This window comes from Perca fluviatilis, chromosome 1 (genome assembly GCF_010015445.1).
Source record: "Perca fluviatilis chromosome 1, GENO_Pfluv_1.0, whole genome shotgun sequence".
In the NCBI taxonomy this organism is placed as follows: Eukaryota; Metazoa; Chordata; class Actinopteri; order Perciformes; family Percidae; genus Perca; species Perca fluviatilis.
Genome location: NC_053112.1, coordinates 21,375,421 through 21,394,883, shown reverse-complemented (window position 1 = coordinate 21,394,883; position 19,463 = coordinate 21,375,421). Strand labels below are relative to the sequence as shown.

General features: G+C 41.6%; 2 protein-coding genes and 1 non-coding gene across 3 annotated transcripts; 2 read left to right on the top strand and 1 right to left on the bottom strand.

Moving 5' to 3' along the window:
* Positions 1 to 601: 601 nt before the first annotated feature.
* LOC120556950 (importin subunit alpha-1-like) lies at positions 602 to 9,803 on the bottom strand. Its single transcript, XM_039796859.1, has 11 exons — positions 9,686 to 9,803; positions 9,241 to 9,356; positions 9,010 to 9,150; positions 7,734 to 7,822; positions 7,057 to 7,325; positions 6,401 to 6,495; positions 4,102 to 4,365; positions 2,743 to 2,976; positions 1,986 to 2,168; positions 1,320 to 1,469; positions 602 to 715 (listed from the first exon to the last, which is right to left on the bottom strand). Exons 2-11 carry the CDS (start codon positions 9,304 to 9,306, stop codon positions 629 to 631), a joined length of 1,578 nt encoding a protein of 525 aa, XP_039652793.1. The 5' UTR covers positions 9,307 to 9,356; positions 9,686 to 9,803; the 3' UTR covers positions 602 to 628.
* A 237-nt stretch (positions 9,804 to 10,040) lies between these two features.
* Positions 10,041 to 10,113, top strand: trnar-ccg. Its single transcript has one exon. It is a non-coding gene; the product is annotated as a tRNA-Arg (tRNA).
* A 1,829-nt stretch (positions 10,114 to 11,942) lies between these two features.
* Positions 11,943 to 17,774, top strand: LOC120564440. Its single transcript, XM_039809448.1, has 5 exons — positions 11,943 to 12,047; positions 12,815 to 13,516; positions 14,686 to 14,772; positions 14,892 to 15,083; positions 15,922 to 17,774. The coding sequence occupies exons 1-5, from the start codon at positions 11,975 to 11,977 to the stop codon at positions 16,107 to 16,109; spliced, it is 1,242 nt and encodes a 413-aa protein (XP_039665382.1). The 5' UTR covers positions 11,943 to 11,974; the 3' UTR covers positions 16,110 to 17,774.
* The last annotated feature ends 1,689 nt before the right edge of the window (positions 17,775 to 19,463 follow it).

The window sequence follows — 19,463 nt, the reverse complement described above, 5'->3', positions numbered from 1 at the left end:
ATTATCACAAGGACAGTTTACACGTCGGGCCACATTCAACCAAAAAGCATAATTCGATTTTCCCCGGAGGGCACATACTGTCGATGCAGGTCTACAGTGAAGAAAATGACATTAAGCCTCCAGTCTGGTTCTGCTCCTTCCTGAACCCCCTGAGCCATCATGGCTATATAGTGTAATATACTATGAACACATTGAAATAAATTTCATTCATAAAATATTCTACAATGTACAATAGACACAACAGGGTCCTTATAACGTGTAGGCTCACAACCCTATGCTCACAACCAACACGTAAGGAGAATAACCAGTGTCACCTAGTGGTGACAGACACAGAATCACCTCCCACTCCCTATTTCTCATAGGAAATCCTTCTTAACACGTGTTCTTAACCACCGAATAAAAATCAGGCACACTTCCCTCTTCATGGCTTGCTTATACCTGAAACATCAATCACGAGAAAAAAAAAGTATGCATGAGTAACATGTATTTACAAATATTTATTTAAAACACGAAGATGTTGTTCGTTGTACTGTCACATACAGCGATAAAATGTCTAAAAAAAAATACAAAAATATCAACAAGGTACGAATTTTCTTTTTTCATGTTACAGAGAGAAAAGCTGGACATGTTAAAACTGGAATGTGCTTTGGTCTTCAGGGATCTGGAAAGTATAGCTGTCTGCAGTAGCTTCAGGAACCACAGACTCATCATCATTCTGAAAGACAAGAGGGACAGGAGGAGAGAAGCATTAGAGCATTTACCAAGTCTTAGCATGTTTTTTTGGATCATTTCATGGATTGATATAGATTCTGTGAACTAGGACCATTTCTGTCAGCCAAGAAAGGGTTTGTTGTGAACTGAGTTACATTAAAGACCGATCATGTAAGCAACAGGTTTTTTTATTTATTTTGAAAGCCTTTGGTCAATGATTTTTACCAGGAAAAGCAAAACACACATTAAACATTAAAATTAGCCTTATACTGAAGGTGGCCTCGCAGAAGCCAGCCAACATCAAACTCAGGCTACTGTATTACTGCGTCACACCCCACATTTACTATATTCTTTGGCAACAGTAAGTAGTGACGAGTAACCACACGAGTGACTTATGCCACCCCTGCCAGCTCTGTCAAGACTGTAGCCATTTAATATGTGAATGAGTCATACAAGTCTCTATGGGTGTTGGCAAAGTTAGTGCTGATCATTGTCGTCATCTCTTAAATTCTCTGAATGGTCCACTTTCACCTACTGGAATTATTTATCAAAATGTAGCAATGCTTTCTGCATGGCTAGTCAGGCACCCCTGTTTCAGTAACACTTACCTCTTCAGAGAAGAATCTGTCTATGATGTTGAGAGAGGACTTGTAGACAGCTTCGTTGTCATGGGACTGCAGTGCCTCAATCTTGTCCAAACCACCCAACTCCTCAATCATTAGGCACAGTTTCTCAATTTCACCAGTTTTGTATGCCATCTGTTGAGAAAGGAAAAAAAAAAAAAACTGTATGACTAATAGTTCCCTCGCCAAGAGATCAACCTGTGACGATGCATTTTAATCTGACTCTCAAGAATCCATCTGCACCATTCAGACTATAATGTGATGGAGATTAAATTCTGCAAATCTTCATGTTTTCTAATCTCAGAAACCCACAGTGTTAATCTCAATTTCCTCAGGACCTAAAAAACAAATGTCTGCTGGCAGAATTCCCCCATTGTGGGATTAATACATAATTTTGAATTACCTATAACTAAATCAAGTATAAAATTGTGTGCATGTTGATTTACACACACATGCACACCTGAAATGCTGCCCTGGAGGAAATGTGTACAATGTATTACATATAAATGTAAAACACATACACTGAGAGGAGTAAAATCTACTTGACACATGGCACACACTGTTAATTGCAGCAGTTTGATGGCACAACTAAGAAAAACTTGCTGTAAACAACTCCAATGCAAATATTGCAAAAAGCTCTTGGCAATATACCTGTAAAATATTGTAGATTGCATCCAGGATGACCAAGATGATTTTGCTGTCTTTGGCTGTCAGCAGATTAAGCAGAGGCGCCAGAACATTGCATTGGACCAGGTAGGCCACTTGCACCACCGTTCCACCACTGGTATAATTGGTGACAGCCCACACTGCCTCCTTCTGAGCCTTGTAGTCTCCCTAAACAGAAATCTGATGTTTACGGCCAGAGAAAAAGTATAGAAATAAACTAGAGATACTAAAGATATAGTTAATGGGCCTTTATGAATAAACATGGAATCATCATATATTAGTAAATCAGAAAATCTGGTTATTTGTTCATAAAATAAGAAAACTATGCATAATCAGCAGCAGGGGAGCCGAGAAGTTGGGGAACAGGCAAGTGACTGGGCTGGTCAGGTTATATAAAGTTACAGAAAAGACAATCAAATAAAAAAAAAATAAAAAATAAATAAAATCAAAGTATGAATAAATTCTTATTTTCTTTGTGATTCTGTTCTTGATAAATGTATGCATGCATGCATCCATAGATATTAGGAATACTCTAAGACTGGTCTCAAAACTAGAGTTGGAGCCCTTGTGTTGCCCTTTGGCTGTCTACTGTTCAGGAGAGGGTGATGGGTAAATAAAGAAAAAAATAATAATTCCCCACACTGATCAATAGAATATAACTTGACTTTTCATGGATTAATACATTTCATTTGGATTATTTTCACAATCTGGCTATAATTTCTGTCTGCTCCTGTGTTCTGACCTGTTGGAGGATCTCCACCAACATTGGCATCAGGCCTGCATTGATAACCTCCTGGATCTGGCTGTCCTTGCCAGCAGTGATATTGGACACTGTCCAGGCTGCCTCTTTCTGGATATTGGACTTGTGGTGGCGCAGCAGGCTGGGGAACATGGCCAGAGCACCTGCATTCAGCACACACTGCGTCTGCTCATCTGTCCCAGTCACAATGTTGCCAAGTGACCGCAGGGCCGGAGTCTGGGAGGGGAAGGAAAGCAAGTCAATTATCTGTAGTATTCACAATTTAGAGACTATATGGAGGGGATGATTAGCCTGGCTGACACCAGACCCTTCTCAGTTGTAACTGAGAGGGGGTCTGGGAAAGGTTCATTGACAGTTCATTTCCAAAGGGGCGTCACCAACGGACGCCGCTCAAACGCCTCTGGGCGCATTGGATAGTCCAACCAATCAGACCAACGATCCCGGTGATGCTGCGCTTCGGTAGCCGTCATGTTGAATGTAAACAAAAAGCTGCTCGCCGTCGCTGCGCTATTGTCGTCGCGTAAAGTCCGCCTCAACGGTTGCGATTGGTGTAAAACCCGCCTCAACGGTTGTGATTGGTGCCTCGATTTTGGGGACATTGGAAATGGGTTTCAATGGGCTCTTCGCCAGACTGACCTGCGGAGCAAATCTCAAATTTGCTGGAAGTTCATCAGGGTTTACCCAGGCTAGGGGATGATGGTGATTACAATGAATATGATATCTAAATTCTGTGTGTATTGTTGTTACAATTCGACCCATGTATCTGAATGCCACTAACAATGCATCCAACAGCAGAATAAGCCTGATTTTTTTGTTTTGTTTACAATGGTTCACATCTCTGCATACTTTCATACCAGTAATCCGTCCTACACTCGGCCAACACCTGACAGAAAGATTTCCCAGTAGTGCAGGAGTGAACAAATAAGAGAAGTAATGAGAACAGAAGTTTAAAACATGGCCGAGACAGAAAGTGGTTTTCTTCAACTTTGAGGTAAGAAGTGAAATATAAATGAGGATATCCACAAAAAAAGAAAGATAGTGTGGGGTGTAAGGAATGTCTTGAAGAATGCTGGTATGCGTAACCATACAATGAGCACTCTTAGATCCAATGGTACAAGAGATTATAATAAGGTGCACCAAGACTTTCACCAAACACTGTCATGACGGCAGGAATAGAATCAAAAGAGCAGCTACTTCTGATGGATGAAGGTAATCTTCATTGATAATTCCTTTGAATATCAATGTTGTACTAACTGAATATGAACACTGTAGACAGTGCACTAACTGCAGTTTCAAAAGTCACAAATAACAGTAACTTTTGACAAACTCAACACCACATACCACAATGGAGAGCTCCCCACAGGCTAGCAGCTGTACTAGGCGGGGCACCAGGCCAGCCTGCACCACCACCTCTATCCTCTCGTTGGAGCCATCGGTCAAGTAGGACACGGCCCAACAGGTGTCGGCCAGAATCTCCTTGTCGTCGCAGTGCAGGAGACGCACCAGGGCAGGAAGCAGCTGCTGCACCGCCGTCAGAGGAGGTGCCGGGTTCTTGTTCCGACACAGATTGGACAGCGTCCAGGTGACATTGCGCAGGAAGCTAGGCTGGTATGGTGGATTAAGAGCCAAGTGTTATTTTACAACAAAATGTCATAACATGATAGTTGTCAGAGTGACAGATACTGACAAGACTCAAGTTTATTAAAAGACCTCTCTAAAGAGAGAGCCATCGCCAAACAGAATAAGTTCAGTTTAACAAATTTTAACATTATCCCTTTCCAAAACCAAATAACATCAGAGTCTCAGGATATTTATAAATCCATGAAACTGGTCAGTGAATTTAAATGACTGCAACTTAAGTAAATGCTAAGTAAATATTTTGCAGAATCATGCAATCTGTACGACGTGAATAACCCCATTAAATGACTGTACTGTCAAATCACTAAATAAAATGTTTCAGGTGCATAAGCAAAGTCAAATTATGGACCACGCTACTGTGGGTAAAAGGCTTCTCAACTGTGTAATGGCTTTTCAACAGGAATAAGTAATAAATAAACAGCTGTGACTGCAACCAAATCATATGGAGGAGGAATGCGGATCTGATTCTAATGTGGTAGGGGTTACCTATGTCCAAAGATGCACATGTACTCCTGACCCCACTAAAAGGACAGACCAGTCAATTCTGGTTGAGTATTAATTACATTACAGATCTACTGACAGCTTGACTCAGTTGATTTGCCTACACCATGGAAATCTTGCCATTTTAAAGTGTTGAGTGTTGCCAAGAGCCAACAGCTGTCTGTCTCAACTGGACCTAGACAGCCTGGATGTCTATATCTGAATAGAAAAAAACAGGGTAGTGTAGTGCAGGGCTCTAGAGTGCAACCAATTTGGTCGCAAATGCGACCAAAATTTGTAAGGGTGCGACCAAAATTTTTCCTAGGTCGCACCGGTGCACCTAACGTCCTCGCATCCGCTGCCTCTCCACGAATGAAGCGATGTCGTTTATATGGATATGGTTTAATGTTGTGTTACATGACTCATTCCTTCTGTAAAGCCGTGCCTGTGTTTGGATCTCTCCTCCGCACAGCCCCCCCCCCCCCCATTCACTCACGGCTCCCCTGCAACATTGAGAGACTGCCGGTCCAAACTGCTTACATTTGGCTACAGTTTTAATTGTTATTAACACAGCTGTATATTGTTATATACAAGTATGAGAGGGAAATCTGTATTGGTACCAGTGTTTCCGCTGGTAACTCTGTTATTGCAGCCGCCACGGCGAAAAACACATTAGAAGTTATTAAACACAACTAACTTCAGTTCGTTGAGTAATAGGGTGTAAGACGGAGCCTGCTGGATCATAGTTCATAAAAATGCAGCGCAGTGACAATACAGACATTTCATAGCCTACACAAGACTGACCCGCATTCGACCCGTGCTGGACCCATTCATAATGAGTCAGCCGTCACTCTGTGAGTAGCATACGTTTCAGTCCATCGCACTCTCTATGTCTTTCGGTTGTTGTTTTTTTTTTTTTTTAAAGATTTCGGCCTTTATTTTGATAGGAAAGCTAAAGACATGAAAGGGGAGAGAGAGGGGGGAATGAAATGCATGAAAGGGCCGCAGGTCGGAGTCGAACCTCTATATATACCAACTGAGCTATCCGGCGTTCTCTCTCTCTTTTAATCAGTCTGTTATTGTTGTTGAAAACAAGTTTAGAAGCTTTCTCAGAGATATATATATTTTTTATATATCCCAGGCTATTTATTTCAGATAACTTGCATGTGTTGCAGCTGTATATTTTCAAACTGGTAAAGGAAACCCTGTCTTTACATTTTATTTTAATCACAATCGGTTTTAATAAAAGAGCTTGTGAAAAGTGGCTTTGACTTAAAACTGAACATTTAGCCCACTTTGTAAAAAAATACAGCGCTATATATCGTGTATCGCCATTCAGCGCTAATGGCGACGCAAGGAAAAAATTTGGGTGCACCTAAATTTTGTGCTGGTGCACCTAAATAAAATAGTTAGGCACACCAGTGCTACCAAGGAAAAAAGTTAGTCTGGAGCCCTGTAGTGCTATGTAAAATGAAAATGTCTCTTAAAACCTGCAGTGCAATATTGTTTGACGGAAACTCACAGGAAACACAGACAGGTCAGGGGCTGCCAGCAGGGCTAGGAGTGGCTGGAGACCACCATGCTTGATCACTAGGTCTCTGTAGTTGGATCCATCACCTAGATGTGGGGGGGAAATAGACATTTACAGTCATGTGCTGTCAGCAGTGCAATCAGAACAGAAAAAAGTACACTGTAACTAAATGAAAACCACAGTCAGATACTACAGTATGCTAGTTACCATGAAAAATGCATAATTTTCTTGAGCATTTCAGAGCTAGCTCTACACTTTGCCTTTACCGTGATCTATTACCATGTTCTAATACTTTTACTGATTGAGAAAAAAAACAGTGCTGATACTCCGATAGACTGGGTTCCTTGGGTTCCATTTAATCTTGTATGAATCATGTTTAGACAATTAACTCACTGTCAACAACACTTAACATTTTTAGGACACACCCTTTTACATGAATTCAAAATCCCTCAATATTACAGCCTGTGGAAACCAACAACACATAAAGACAAAGGAAGCACAGTTACATACAACAATAACAGATCCTCCCATCACAAAAATCTAGGAAAATATTATACACAACATTGCAGGATGTAGTAATGGAGCAACAGAAGTCAAACAAGTGACTCAAACACAAAGAGATGTTGAGTGTCGTCAGACTACAGTACCTGCAATGTTACCCAGGGCCCAAATGGCCTGCTCGCTGATGTGTGGGTGGGGTGATGTCACCAGGCTGATAAAGGCCGGAATGGCCCCTCCTTCCACTACGGCAGTAGTCTGGTCTGTGGTACCTGAGGCGATGTTGGTCAGGGCCCAAGCTGCCTCAAATTGGATGGGAGGGCATTCAGACAATGCCAGAAAACTAACAAACCTTGGGATGAGGCTGGCAGCAATGATGCTGTCTATAGGTGGGTGCTTTTCTCTGGAGAGGAGCCTCCTATACAATCAGGTAAAAACAGTTGGAGAGTTAATAATGGGAAGTAACTTCAAGGAAAGTAAAAGTTAACTTGTTCCATTGTTAAATGTCATCAGAGTAACAACTAGCTGGCACTACAGGGGTTATCATGTTTAACAGGTTTGGGAACAAATTGATTTCCTACTCAATAGAAACAAGTCCACAAAAGAATATGCTTGAAACTGGTGTGATGGACACCTTATCATAATTTAGATCTATAGTAGAAAAAAAGTGTAATGATGAAAGATTGGATAAGAAAAAAATGCAACATGTCACTGGTACTCTGAACCGCACGCAAGCATAAAATGCCACGGTAACACAACGGGAAAAAGTTTATTACATCAGCACATCAAAACTCGGCAGTCAACGTTCTTTACAAAATGATTTTACCTGGCTGCCTGCGTGGCCTGCAGCTGATGATCTAGATTCTGGCTGTTTACCCCTTCTACAATCTCCTCCACAGACCATTGCTGAGGAGGCTGTGGAAAAAGAAACAGAAGCAGTATACTTATCTGCCCAGTAAACCTGGGTCAAACAGAAGTTAAAAAGAACCCTCAAAATTAATTAAAACATGCTTAGAATAGGGCTGGGCGATATGGAGAAAATCAGATATCACGATATTTTTGACCAAATACCACGATATCGAGGAGATATTCTAGGGTTGACAATTGGTGCTTTAACAAAATATATATATAATATAATATCTTCACACTTAGATTTTAGATAAATAATCATCAGTAATGTGGATATAATGTCTAAGTGGGGAAAAGGCAAATAATAGAACAGCTAGAACAGTCTGGTAAGTTTAGAAAAGTACATCACTCTACTGTAATGCAGCCTTTAAAACCAGTAAAAAACAACACTTATGTCATATCACGATATTACTATATCCAAAATCCAAAAAGATGACATCTAGTCTCATATCACGACATCGATATAATATTGATTTATTGCCCAGCCATAGCTTAGAATATGTTATGGTCAGGATTATAGAATCAGGACAATGCAAAAACACTTGACCTATTATTTGCTGGATGTCTTGACTATTGGGTACTGAATGCAAATAATGAAGGAATATTGAACGCAATATTAGTTCATATAGCTGGCCTAGTTGACCCTATACACAGGTGGCTGGTTTGTGTTAACCACCACTGAGTTATTATTGGTGTCATTCACCATCGGGTTATTATTTATGTTATGAAGCAACATTTCTGTACCTATGACTACGTTCGTATTTTCATCCAAAAAAAAAAAAAAAGGCAAATATTTATAAGGTGTATTTCTATCTTGTGTGTTTAATGTGTTCTATGCTTTACTGTGAAGCACATTGAATTTGCCTGTGTATGAAATATACTATACAAATAACATTGAATTGACTTGACTTATGGGTACTGGGCAAACTTTACCCAGTACTGGTCGGTGCTAGATGAACACAAATTGGGTTAAAAATGACCCAGAGTTTTTGTTTGTAGTTTGCTCCAAGTTTCTCATTGGCCAGAGGAGGCTGATGTTGCTCATTCATTGCCAACTACATTCTATAAATCAGTTGTTTCAGACATGGAAAACAGCTGTATTTATTTCAGCTGCGTCCTGTTTAACGTTACTGTCCCTAGCCAAATCAATTAGCCAACTAGTGTGTGAAAGGGGCTGTAGAGCTGCTGTCTACCTGTGCGTTGGGATCTTTCTCATGGAGAGGAGAGGTTGGCTCGTCCAGAAGGCTCTCAACGTTTCTCCTCTTCAGGATCTGATCATCCTTCTTTGCTTTTCGTAGCTCCACGTTGACTTCCGCTCTCCTGCGCCGTAGCTCCTGAACAAGTCGATACCCATAAAAAATATGGAACGATTAGCTACATAATTCGTGTTCTAGCTAATGCTGGGTGTTACTTGCAGAACTTACATTGGCATCTCTCCCTTTGTTTTTGAACTGGGTGAGTCGAGCTCCGTTGTCGTTGCCAGCTGACATTCCTGACCGTTTAACAAGACAATCGATTCCAGTAACGTTATAGACAGTCCCTGTTGAAAGATGATAATTTAAACCAAAACGGAACCACCAACGGCTGTTTTCACCACCTTCCTCTGGTTAACTTTATGTTTTCTAGCTAGCAGGCGGTGAATTAGCTAACGCTAGCAGTTAACTGCCCGCTTGTCTTGAGGCCAAGCCGGTTATCTAACACCATGTGGCCCGTCGCACACGGAGCCTGTCTGGTATACCAACACCCAAAACCCGCTGAAATCCATAAGAACAACGATAAAACACTTACATTATAAACTATTAATGTAACAAACGTTAGATATTTCTTGAAAATGTAAAATTGTCCACATAACACGTGCGACGTGCTTACCTTAGAGCTCTCTTGTAATTTTTACACGATACGTGACGTCATTTATATACCGCCCTATTTTTCTGAGTTTTGATTGGTCAGTCGAACTAAAAAAACGCTTCAAACAACAAAGCCGTTGTCAAAGGCAACCGCTGTTAGTATCGCGAGATAAAGCTCCCACATCTTTATGGGCTGGTTGGTTTTCATTGTGGACCATTGCGGCCATTTCTGATTTATGTATTGTATCGTGGGTCACATTTTTACTTACATAACAATGTATTATTCAATTTTAGATGCTCAAATACACATCATATTGCTGATTTTGATCCTGTCTTTAATTTTTATAAAGGTTATTTTCCACATATAACTACGTAATGACCCAGTGGCCTAATGGATAAGGCATCAGCCTCCGGAGCTGGGGATTGTGGGTTCGAGTCCCATCTGGGTCGTATTTAGCTCCTTTTCAGGGTTAAAGTATAAGTCGCTTTTCACTATGATTTGGATGATGGAATATAGGAATGTCTTGTAAATATTGAAACCATAAATCGATAACGGCAACAACTCTATTCATCTAGCCAGGTGATTATGGACGACACCAGAGTTAAATGCTGCCACACTTAAAACAACGCAGTACGCGCTCCTTGATCTGACCCTCAACTAGCAATGCCAACGAAGTTAAATACGTCAGAAGAAGCACAGTTTATCTCACAAAAACTGCCACTCAGCTGGAAGACATAGTTAAGCACATCATCTATTTCTTTACTTTTTTATTATAACTAATGCAATTTTTTTTAATGGAAATGTTGAAAATGGAAAAAAAAGAGCAACTATGTATAAAATGTGGTGCAAAATTGGCTAGGCTCTTTGGTGCCGCCCAGAATCGTCCCGCACACAGCAAAATAAAAATAAAAGAGAGAAAACAGAAAGGGCCTCTGCAGATACAGACACCTCCACACACTTTTAATGGGTTAAAAGCTATGAAAGAGAGGCATTAATGATGTATTACTCTATACATTGTTTTAAGGAAAGGACTGCATACAGTATTGTACCCTTAAAGGTCCCATGGCATGAACATTTCACTTTATGAGGTTTTTTAACATTAATATGCGTTCCCCCAGCCTGCCTATGGTCCCCTAGTGGCTAGAAATGGTGATAGGTGTAAACCGAGCCCTGGGTATCCTGCTCTGCCTTTGAGAAAATGAAAGCTCAGATGGGCCGATCTGGAATCTTGCTCCTTATGAGGTCATAAGGAGAAAGGTTACCTCCCCTTTCTCTGCTTTGCCCGCCCAGAGAATTTGGCCCACCCATGAGAAAGAGAGAGACATCATGGCTTTCAAACGAGCAAAGTGGCAGTTGGTCAAGGCCACACACCCCCCTCCCCCTCCACCTTGCCCCCGCTCTCTCCTCCTCAATAGCTACAGACATAGAAATGGCACATACTAAGGAAAGCTCATTGTGGGACTGGCTCTAGTGGCTGTAATTCTGCACCAAGGCTGAATTTCGGGAAAGAGTATTAGGAGACCACTAAGGCCTATATAAAAGCATCCAAAGAACACCGTGTCATGGGACCTTTAAAAAAAGGTTGATCATACAGACTTGTGGCTTCCACAGAGGCATAAACCATTGTTTCACAAACTTATAGCTTGTGGTAATTTTACCTTGGATGATTAAGACGTTATCATTAATGGCAAAATTCTGATTCAGAATATGAATGGGAACCACAGGGTCAAACTCTACGATGCTAATTTGACAAATGTATTGATTTGCTGCAGTTCCTCATTGTGACCACCAGAGGGCAGCGAACACTCATTGATATTAAATACACTCAGGTAGCCTACACCGTCACCTCCACCTCGCATCAAGGCGAGCTAATGTTTGTAGAGTATTTGCTATCACTTGCCCTGAAGTGGAGTGTATTTTAAATGTGTCCACCTAAGTGTCCAAAAACAAACAAACAAAGCAAGTATACAATAAATCAATACAGACGCCTTTGAACATTCTGTTGGACACCAGATACCAGAAGGGGAACCTAGTTCTCTTTGACCTAAAATCCTACTTGGTAAACAGCAGAAAATATTTACACAGAACCACATGTAGCCTTTTTATATTGCAAACAACAATGGGAGCCTTTTTAGAATCCATTCATGAATGAAAGGAGTGTCATGTCAAAGTGTTTACTTCTGCATAAGGGACGTCCCACCATCTCCCTGCCCACCCCATCCCATCTCATTCCTGAGCAGCCTGTATAAAAATCCCAGGATTACCCTCTCTGTAGCAGACTTTAAAGTGTGTCCACACTCAACATCCAGGATGACAGGGATTATTCTGTTTCTCTTGTTTCTAGGGTTTCCTCTTTACAAGACAGAGGAGCATGTTGTCAATGGTGAGTGCACTTTTTTTGTATTTATAGTGTTTTTATGTGTTGGAGAAAACATGATTTCCTTCTACAGACACCCTTCCTCGTTTCTTTACATGTTTCCTTGTTTTTTTAATGAGGTCTATACATTGTACACAGGTTTAATTTCACAGCAGCTTACTCTGTCATGATTTGTTATTTACCATTTGACACTAGCTTTGGATCTCACCATTACAATATCCATTACATCAGTACTATTCTGTTATTTGTCAAAAATATTTAACAAAAACTACAAAAATGACATCCCAAAACAATTATTTAATGTGGTTTAGGTAAAATGCTAAGTGAGTAATACTTTACATCAATACTAACTTAGATGGATTTGGGGACTTTTATGATTTGGTTCATTTTAAAATCTGATATATGTGAGCTGTAGATTATTATGCAGCAACCCACTTGTGCTAAGGTCGTGTCGTACTGTTTATGAAAGTGTCTAGTTCTCACAATGAAAGTTACTTATGATCAACCTCCAACTGAAGTAGCCTACTAACACAAACATTTGTAATACTTTGTTAATTAAGCTAAAGAAAGATCCTAAACCCTGAAATATATAATATTTCAGGGTTGAGGATCTTTAGCTTCAAGGAACATCCACAGTTGTTATGTAAATTAAATGAATCCATTGTTGACTTACTGGAGGACCAGAGAGGCTTTGATATTACATTGACATACCATATACAATTGAAGGAAATGTCTGAAGTAGGCCTATAACGTTTTTGTTTGTGTCAACCCAGAGCTGTACACCCTGATAGAAAAGGGTCAGACCAGCTTCGTGGATCCAGCTCCGAGCAACCAGACCTGGATGGTGGTTAAAGAACCCTCCCTGCCCATCAACGAGCTCCTAGAGAAGAGCAGCAAGACCGGCGAGTCCAAATTCACCCTCCATCCTCTACCCTCTGCTGTCTGGCCAAAGCACAGTGACCTGGCTCCCATCCCTCGCCACCACGGCCCCCACAACAAGAGCAAAAAAGGCCCCAAGAGCGACCGTCTGGTGGAGCACAACAGCGAGAAAACCAGAGCAGAAGTTGCTGGTCTGCTTCCCAAAACCCCACTGACAGGAGCTACAGCTGCTGCTGCTGCTGCTGCTGCTGCCGCCAACAACAACAACAACAACAACAACCGCACTGTGCAGAAAACCAACCAGGACACCCAGTCCAACATTAGTCCTCCTCAGCAGAGTGAAGCAGAAGGACACCCCAACTCCAGACCCAAGGGTCCACCCCACACACAGCCTCAGACTCAGCCGCACCAACCGGCCCCTTCCCCGCGCAGAGATCTCCCCAACCGACGGCTGGACCCAGAGGAGAACCGGCCGGGAAAGTCCAGTCTCTATCAGTCAGGTCTCGGTGCAGCGACCCGGAACAACAGCCGCCCGCCTGTCGTCTTCAACCGGCGCTCCTCCAGCCTGCTTTACCAGTTCGACATCCTGAGGCGAGGTATGGCAGGATTTGTTCTGTCCTAACCTCGGAGGCTGACCTGTGTATTGATAGCCTACTGAGTTGTCCACATATTCAGATTCTTTACATGTTACTGTATTGCGTTTCAGCTGTATCATTTCTCAAACTCCCCTTTTGGAATTACATATTTCAAACGATTGAAATGATGTAAGAGTTTAGCCATCTGGGAAAATCTTTGATGCTCAATATCACAGTATTTATCACCAGCAATAACCTTTAAAATATGACATTACACTATCACAGTGACAAATGACTAAAACCAACTACAATATATTTTAGTTTAGTATTAGTTACTGAATTATATATGATATATGCTAATGATATTTATATATAAATATTTATGTAAAACATTTTTCCTGCCAAGTTAAAAGAGGCTTATTGTAACATTGGATCACAAAAGGGCCCAAACTACGAAATTAACAAAATGCCTTTAAAATAAAAGGGATAAAAGGGCTCAAATGCCAAATTTGTTGGTGCATTCGGATGGCCAAATGGGATTTTACATGCTGACCATGTAATTGCAATGTCCCTGGTTTGAGACCTTTGTTGAACGTCATCCCTCATCTCATCAAATGTTCCTACATTTCCTGTCACTCTCCACTGACTCCTTTCTAATAAAGGCTACAAAATACCCCATTAATAACCTAGAAATATAAATGGATTTACTTCTGTGTAAATGCATCAGTCATAGTAATATGATAGATACTACATATAGAGTTCATAAAGTTCACTCAGAGAGTGATAATGACAGTGATGATATGAACCCTTCCACTGGTAGTTAGTGAATATCCCCTGCCACTAATTACAACCACTTCCCTCAAATCTGGCTGTCAGTGTTTCCCTTTGTGTGCAGTGAGGTTGTGATGAAACTGATGCAAAGCCAGAGATAATTGTCCCTAAAATTAAGATGATTTTTTTTTTTTTTATCAGATTAAGATTAAAATGTAACACGGATGTGATCCCATCACACACACCACCTCCTCCAGTCCCACGTGGAGGAATGCAACACCTGGGTTTTGTAATGACAACCTTGTCCTTTTTCTAATGATGCTGGAATGAGAGTCTGGCTCTGTACGGGCTTGGCAGGAGACAGTCTCTCTCTTTTTTCTTTTCATCCCTCCATCCTGTCCTCTGCTTCTTCTCCACAGAGTCCGACTTCACACATGATGCCTTTTGCATGAACGAGTGCAGGAAGGAGAAGGAGGAGAGAGAGTATTACTGCTACAGTGAGTTTGGTAAGTACCCAGCGAGAGACAAAGATAGAGTTTGTCAAAGGTAGACAAAACAAAAGTGAAATGTTATGAATTTTCCCGCATTTTGACAAACGTGACAGATGTTTTTCATTCTTTAACAGCTGTCAATGGGATAGTTCACGACATCGATGTGTTGCGTAAAGGAATACGCCTCATTACACTGATGGTGAGCAGTGATGGCTTCTACAAGATGAGTCGTCTCTATGTGACCCCAGACAGCTTTTTCTTCAAAGTTCGCCTTCTGGTCCTGGACACCTACAAGTGCAGCAAGCCCTGCCCTGACATCAAACTCGGTGAGTGTAGCAGGGTCCCTCAGAAGCCTCATAAAAGAAAAGGATCGGATGAGAAAATCTGTTTAGTTTAGTAAAAAATAGAATGAAACTGATTTCAGACAGAAGTTAGGGCATATACTGTATGCAGAAGTGTCAAAGCCCATTAAGCAGTCTATTACAAGTTTTCACCAAAGTATTCATGTGTGGGATGTGGGAATTATGTTTTCCTGAGATCAGCATGTCCCCCAAACCACCCCTGCCCCCCTTGCGAGTTGCATATGCATTATATACAAAAAGCTGTATATTTCTCTTTTTAAGGAAAAGGACAGCTAGCCTATTTGAAGAACAATGAATCGCCTAACATGTATATACAGATACAAAAAATTAGGATTGTTGTGGAATTCAAAATGTTAAAGAGCTATTTTGCTGATTTAAATCCAGCTCTGTGTCATGGCAGTGTGGGTGGTGTGTTTAGATGAATGGTGTTTGGCTTCCCTCTGTGGCGCCAGTGCATGGAGCTCCCAGCAGAGGTTCGCCATGGAGTTTCGGAGCGTTTTTTGGCAGACCTCCGCTGCTCGAGCCCGAGCTCCTTGCACTGGCGCCACGGACGGAAGCCAAACGTTCATCTAAACACACCGCCCACACAAAGAGGACACAGAGCTGGTTTAAATTGGCAAAGTACCCCTTTAAAAGTACCACTATTAGTCTATGCACGTCAGATAATTAGTATTGCCACCCCAAGATTTTCAGTGGCCCCATCTGAACACCCCTACGGCAAATTTACTGGTGCAAACATGGACATTGCTCAACTGTGCACTTTCTCCCAGTCACTTCAACATTTCCCCTGTTTGTTCCCAAGGGACTAGATACATTATAATGGGCCAGATATACCACAGGAGGCGCCATCTTCCAAGTGACCTCCTGAACCTACTGGGAGGTAAACTGAAGCCCGGAGACGGCCTCCTGCGAAGCAACAACTACGTCAAGAGGTTCAACAAACGGAGGCACCAAAAAGCCCTGGAGGCCACGCGATCCAGGTGTAGGTGAACCAAAGATAAGACTATCGCCCCCTACTGCAGGGGAAGAGACATTGCAGCTTACCTGAACTGATCATAACTAACCCCTCAGTATTGTGCAAGACAGAAGACATTTTGCAGAAGGTATGGATTTATTTTCACACGGACTGCTATGATGTATCCTTATCATGGTTCATCTTTCTTACTCCTCTGTAAAATTCCTGAAGTACTGACTTGTGGGCTCTTTGGTACAAACACAAAACACAAGCAGCTTTAATTAAATGGATATTCCACAATCATTTTTTTACATTTGGGACATCAAAAAAGGGTGTCCCCACTATTATTTAAAAAAAACAACTCCACTCAAACTCCTCATTCATTCGTGACTGGTTCATGAAGTCCCTAAATTAAAAAGGTATACAATTGGCTCACTTTTAAAGGGCTATTTGGCTCATCTGAAGAACATTTAGCCACACAATTAGTTTATAGAAAAGGTATACTGTATATAATTATCTTGCATCGGCAGTCACATTGGCATGTTACTGTTTTATTCATGTGCATTTAGCAAGCCTATATTTGTGCTGAGACAGTCTCTTTATTCCCACTATAATCCAAGCACACATATGAACATGCCTACAGATAAGGTAATTGGTTTAATGTTATTTTTCTAGCTGGCGCAGTAGTTTTTCTAAGCATGCTCCCATATTAAACAATACCAGAAAACAAACCCTTTTACACAATATTGTAGAGAAACTCTTTTTTTTTCATACAAACATCCTGTTTAAAAAAAATTAAATAATGGCTGTTGGTTAGTGCATTTTAGGACCTGTTGAAACCCTGGATCTCATTTAGCAAAAATCCAACATTTTAATCATGTTGATTCCTTTGATTAATCAATGATGCTTCTAATTTTTTATGAATGCAAAATGTTGTATTGCACCAAATATTGTTTTGTAACACTCAATCCCATGCATGTTGTCACTGTGGTTGTTATTGGTAAGCAGGAAATGCACTATTATTGTAACATGGACCAAAGGGAGGGAATGAAGGGCCTGAAAAAGCAGCGAAAAACCCCAGTGGAGGAGGAGGGTGAAAAAGGGAGAGAGAGAGAGAGAGAGCACAGGGCCTTTGCTTGTCATGAGAGCAGCTTATTTTTCTAACTTTAATTATGTGTCCACGATGAAATATCTGCCAGAGTAGACTGGGACATCAAAAGGGGCCTTGCTGAATGAGGAAGGGGTGTGTTGTTGTAGGGAATAAGCCATATATCTAATCGCAGGAATCTGATCCTCTCCGCACCTGGACACATGACTCTGGAAAAAGTGCCTCCGTGACAGCTCCTCTTTGGGATGGCTCTTGTTTTCTTGCTTACACACAACCACGTCCTCCTGTGGGAGAGCCAAAGCTAAAAAAAAAAAAAAAGGGGGGGGATTTAAAGTATTAAGGCAGGATCAGCGAAAGAGAGAGACAAGGGGGCAAGATGGAGGAGAAATAAAGATTATGTAAAATGACAAGGACGGGGATTGAAGCAGGAGAAGAGGGGTTGGGTCTGTCTCTCTAAAGGGATGGCTTCTTATTTAATCAGAAATCCCTGGCTTGATTGTAGTACGACTCTGAGCTCATGACAGGGAAAACTTGCACTGAACGCTTACATTGCTTTACTATACATGAACCCAATAAAAATGTGTATTGTTTTTTTTTTGTACTCGGTGACCCCGTGAGGAATTTATTTGTCTTTAAACCAACCCTCCACTCATGCTATCGCATACATCTACCCACTGACTGAAACTTTGATCCTCATTATCCTTCCCGGTGATTGCACGGGAAGGAGCCCCGAAAGTAAGACACTCTAATTAGAGTTTAACAACCACGGTCTCTGTCTGGCCTCCGGGAAGAGAGACTGACTTGGGAACTTGGACGTCAAGGCAGACCAGGGCTAAGCCTCTTTTCTCGCCCTCTGTCTGTCTGTCAGCTCGGCCGGTCAGTTCCCAGGCTCGTGGAAGCCTCTATCTGGGATCAGCGCTGGAGGGAACAGATGCAGGCGGGCAGGAAACAGGAGCCTGCTCCACATCTTGGCTGCTATCGCAGCGGGAGGACATTCCTCATCGCAGAGGATGTAAAGGAGAAGGAGGGAGAGAAAAAAAAAAAAACCGGGGAGAGAGGAGAGGGAGGTGGGAATATCTCAAAGTTGCTTCCTGTGTGATTGCCCTCTGCCGCAAGGTGTGGGGAGTGAGAGAAAGAGACAAGGGTGGTGGATTGAAACCACTTGGGGCTTCTGGCCATCTGCGGCGCTCGCGGCGTCCATGCGAGCCTCTGGATTCATTTAGCGGTTTGGTGTGGAGGGTGGGGTGGGGGGTTAAGAGAGGGAGGGTGGGGGAGAAGGGTGCGAGGGGAGAGTTAAAGGTCAACTTCGGAGGTGGCTTTTACGTGTCTTGCTGATAATTTGGATGTGTTGGAAGTCATGACCCCGTCCTTCATCGATCACAAGTAGCCTATGCACACTTTTCACTTAAAGCTCCAGATAATTGACAAGAGTTAAGAAGACTGATTGAGGACGGGATTAACTCACTAAAGGCCCCCTGGGGAATAATGAGCTGTGGGTTCAACTGAGCCCTCCCAATCTCTGCGCATTATGTCTGTATTAGATAGTTAGTTTGTCATTACTTGATCAAGCGCAGTTTTATTTTCATAAAATACACCATATAAGCACATAACAACATATATAGGCTTATACTGCTTAATATATATATAGGCTATATTAATATATACATAGACATCTATCAAATATCTATGTATGTATATGGCCATATACATACTAGATGTTAACTCAGGAGTTTGCCTTGTATGTGCCTCTCCTTGGGCACATAAGTCATTTTTGGGGCACTTTTGATGTTTGAAAAAAATTAAAGAGAAGTAGTAGAGTTGACAGGAAACGAGGGAGACAGAGTTGCCCAGGGTCTTAACCCCCTAAGCCACAGGGATGCCCCTAATACGTCATTTTAGATATCTCCTATCACTGCTATGCAGACAATGTTTTTATCTCATTTAAGCCTCATAATTACCACCAAACTACCTAAACTCTATAAAAAAAACTAGATGGCAGATCATTTCTTCAACACCGACGAAACATGTTATTGCTGCCACACCCAGCCTTGTCCCTAAGGAAATGGAAGGTCTCAGTTTTCGTTCATCTGCTTTTAAACGTTCTGTACAAAATCTAGGTATCACTATGGACCGGGCACTTACTCTTGACCAATATCTTGCATTTTGATTCATTCTTGTTTTTTCCCAGCTAAGGAACATTGCGAGGCATAGGCCCACTGAGATGGAGATACAGTGCCTTGCGAAAGTATTCGGACCCCTTGAACTTTTCGACCTTTTGCCA

Coding starts and splice junctions, on each gene's coding strand:
- LOC120556950 (XM_039796859.1), bottom strand. CDS start 9,306: ATGTCAGCTGGCAACGACAACGGAGCTCGACTCACCCAGTTCAAAAAC. Junction 2,169..2,742: donor TGGTGGAGATCCTCCAACAG/GTCAGAACACAG, acceptor ATTTCTGTTTAG/GGAGACTACAAGGCTCAGAA. Junction 716..1,319: donor ACAGATTCTTCTCTGAAGAG/GTAAGTGTTACT, acceptor CTTGTCTTTCAG/AATGATGATGAGTCTGTGGT.
- LOC120564440 (XM_039809448.1), top strand. CDS start 11,975: ATGACAGGGATTATTCTGTTTCTCTTGTTTCTAGGGTTTCCTCTTTAC. Junction 13,517..14,685: donor GTTCGACATCCTGAGGCGAG/GTATGGCAGGAT, acceptor TCTTCTCCACAG/AGTCCGACTTCACACATGAT. Junction 14,773..14,891: donor TTACTGCTACAGTGAGTTTG/GTAAGTACCCAG, acceptor ATTCTTTAACAG/CTGTCAATGGGATAGTTCAC.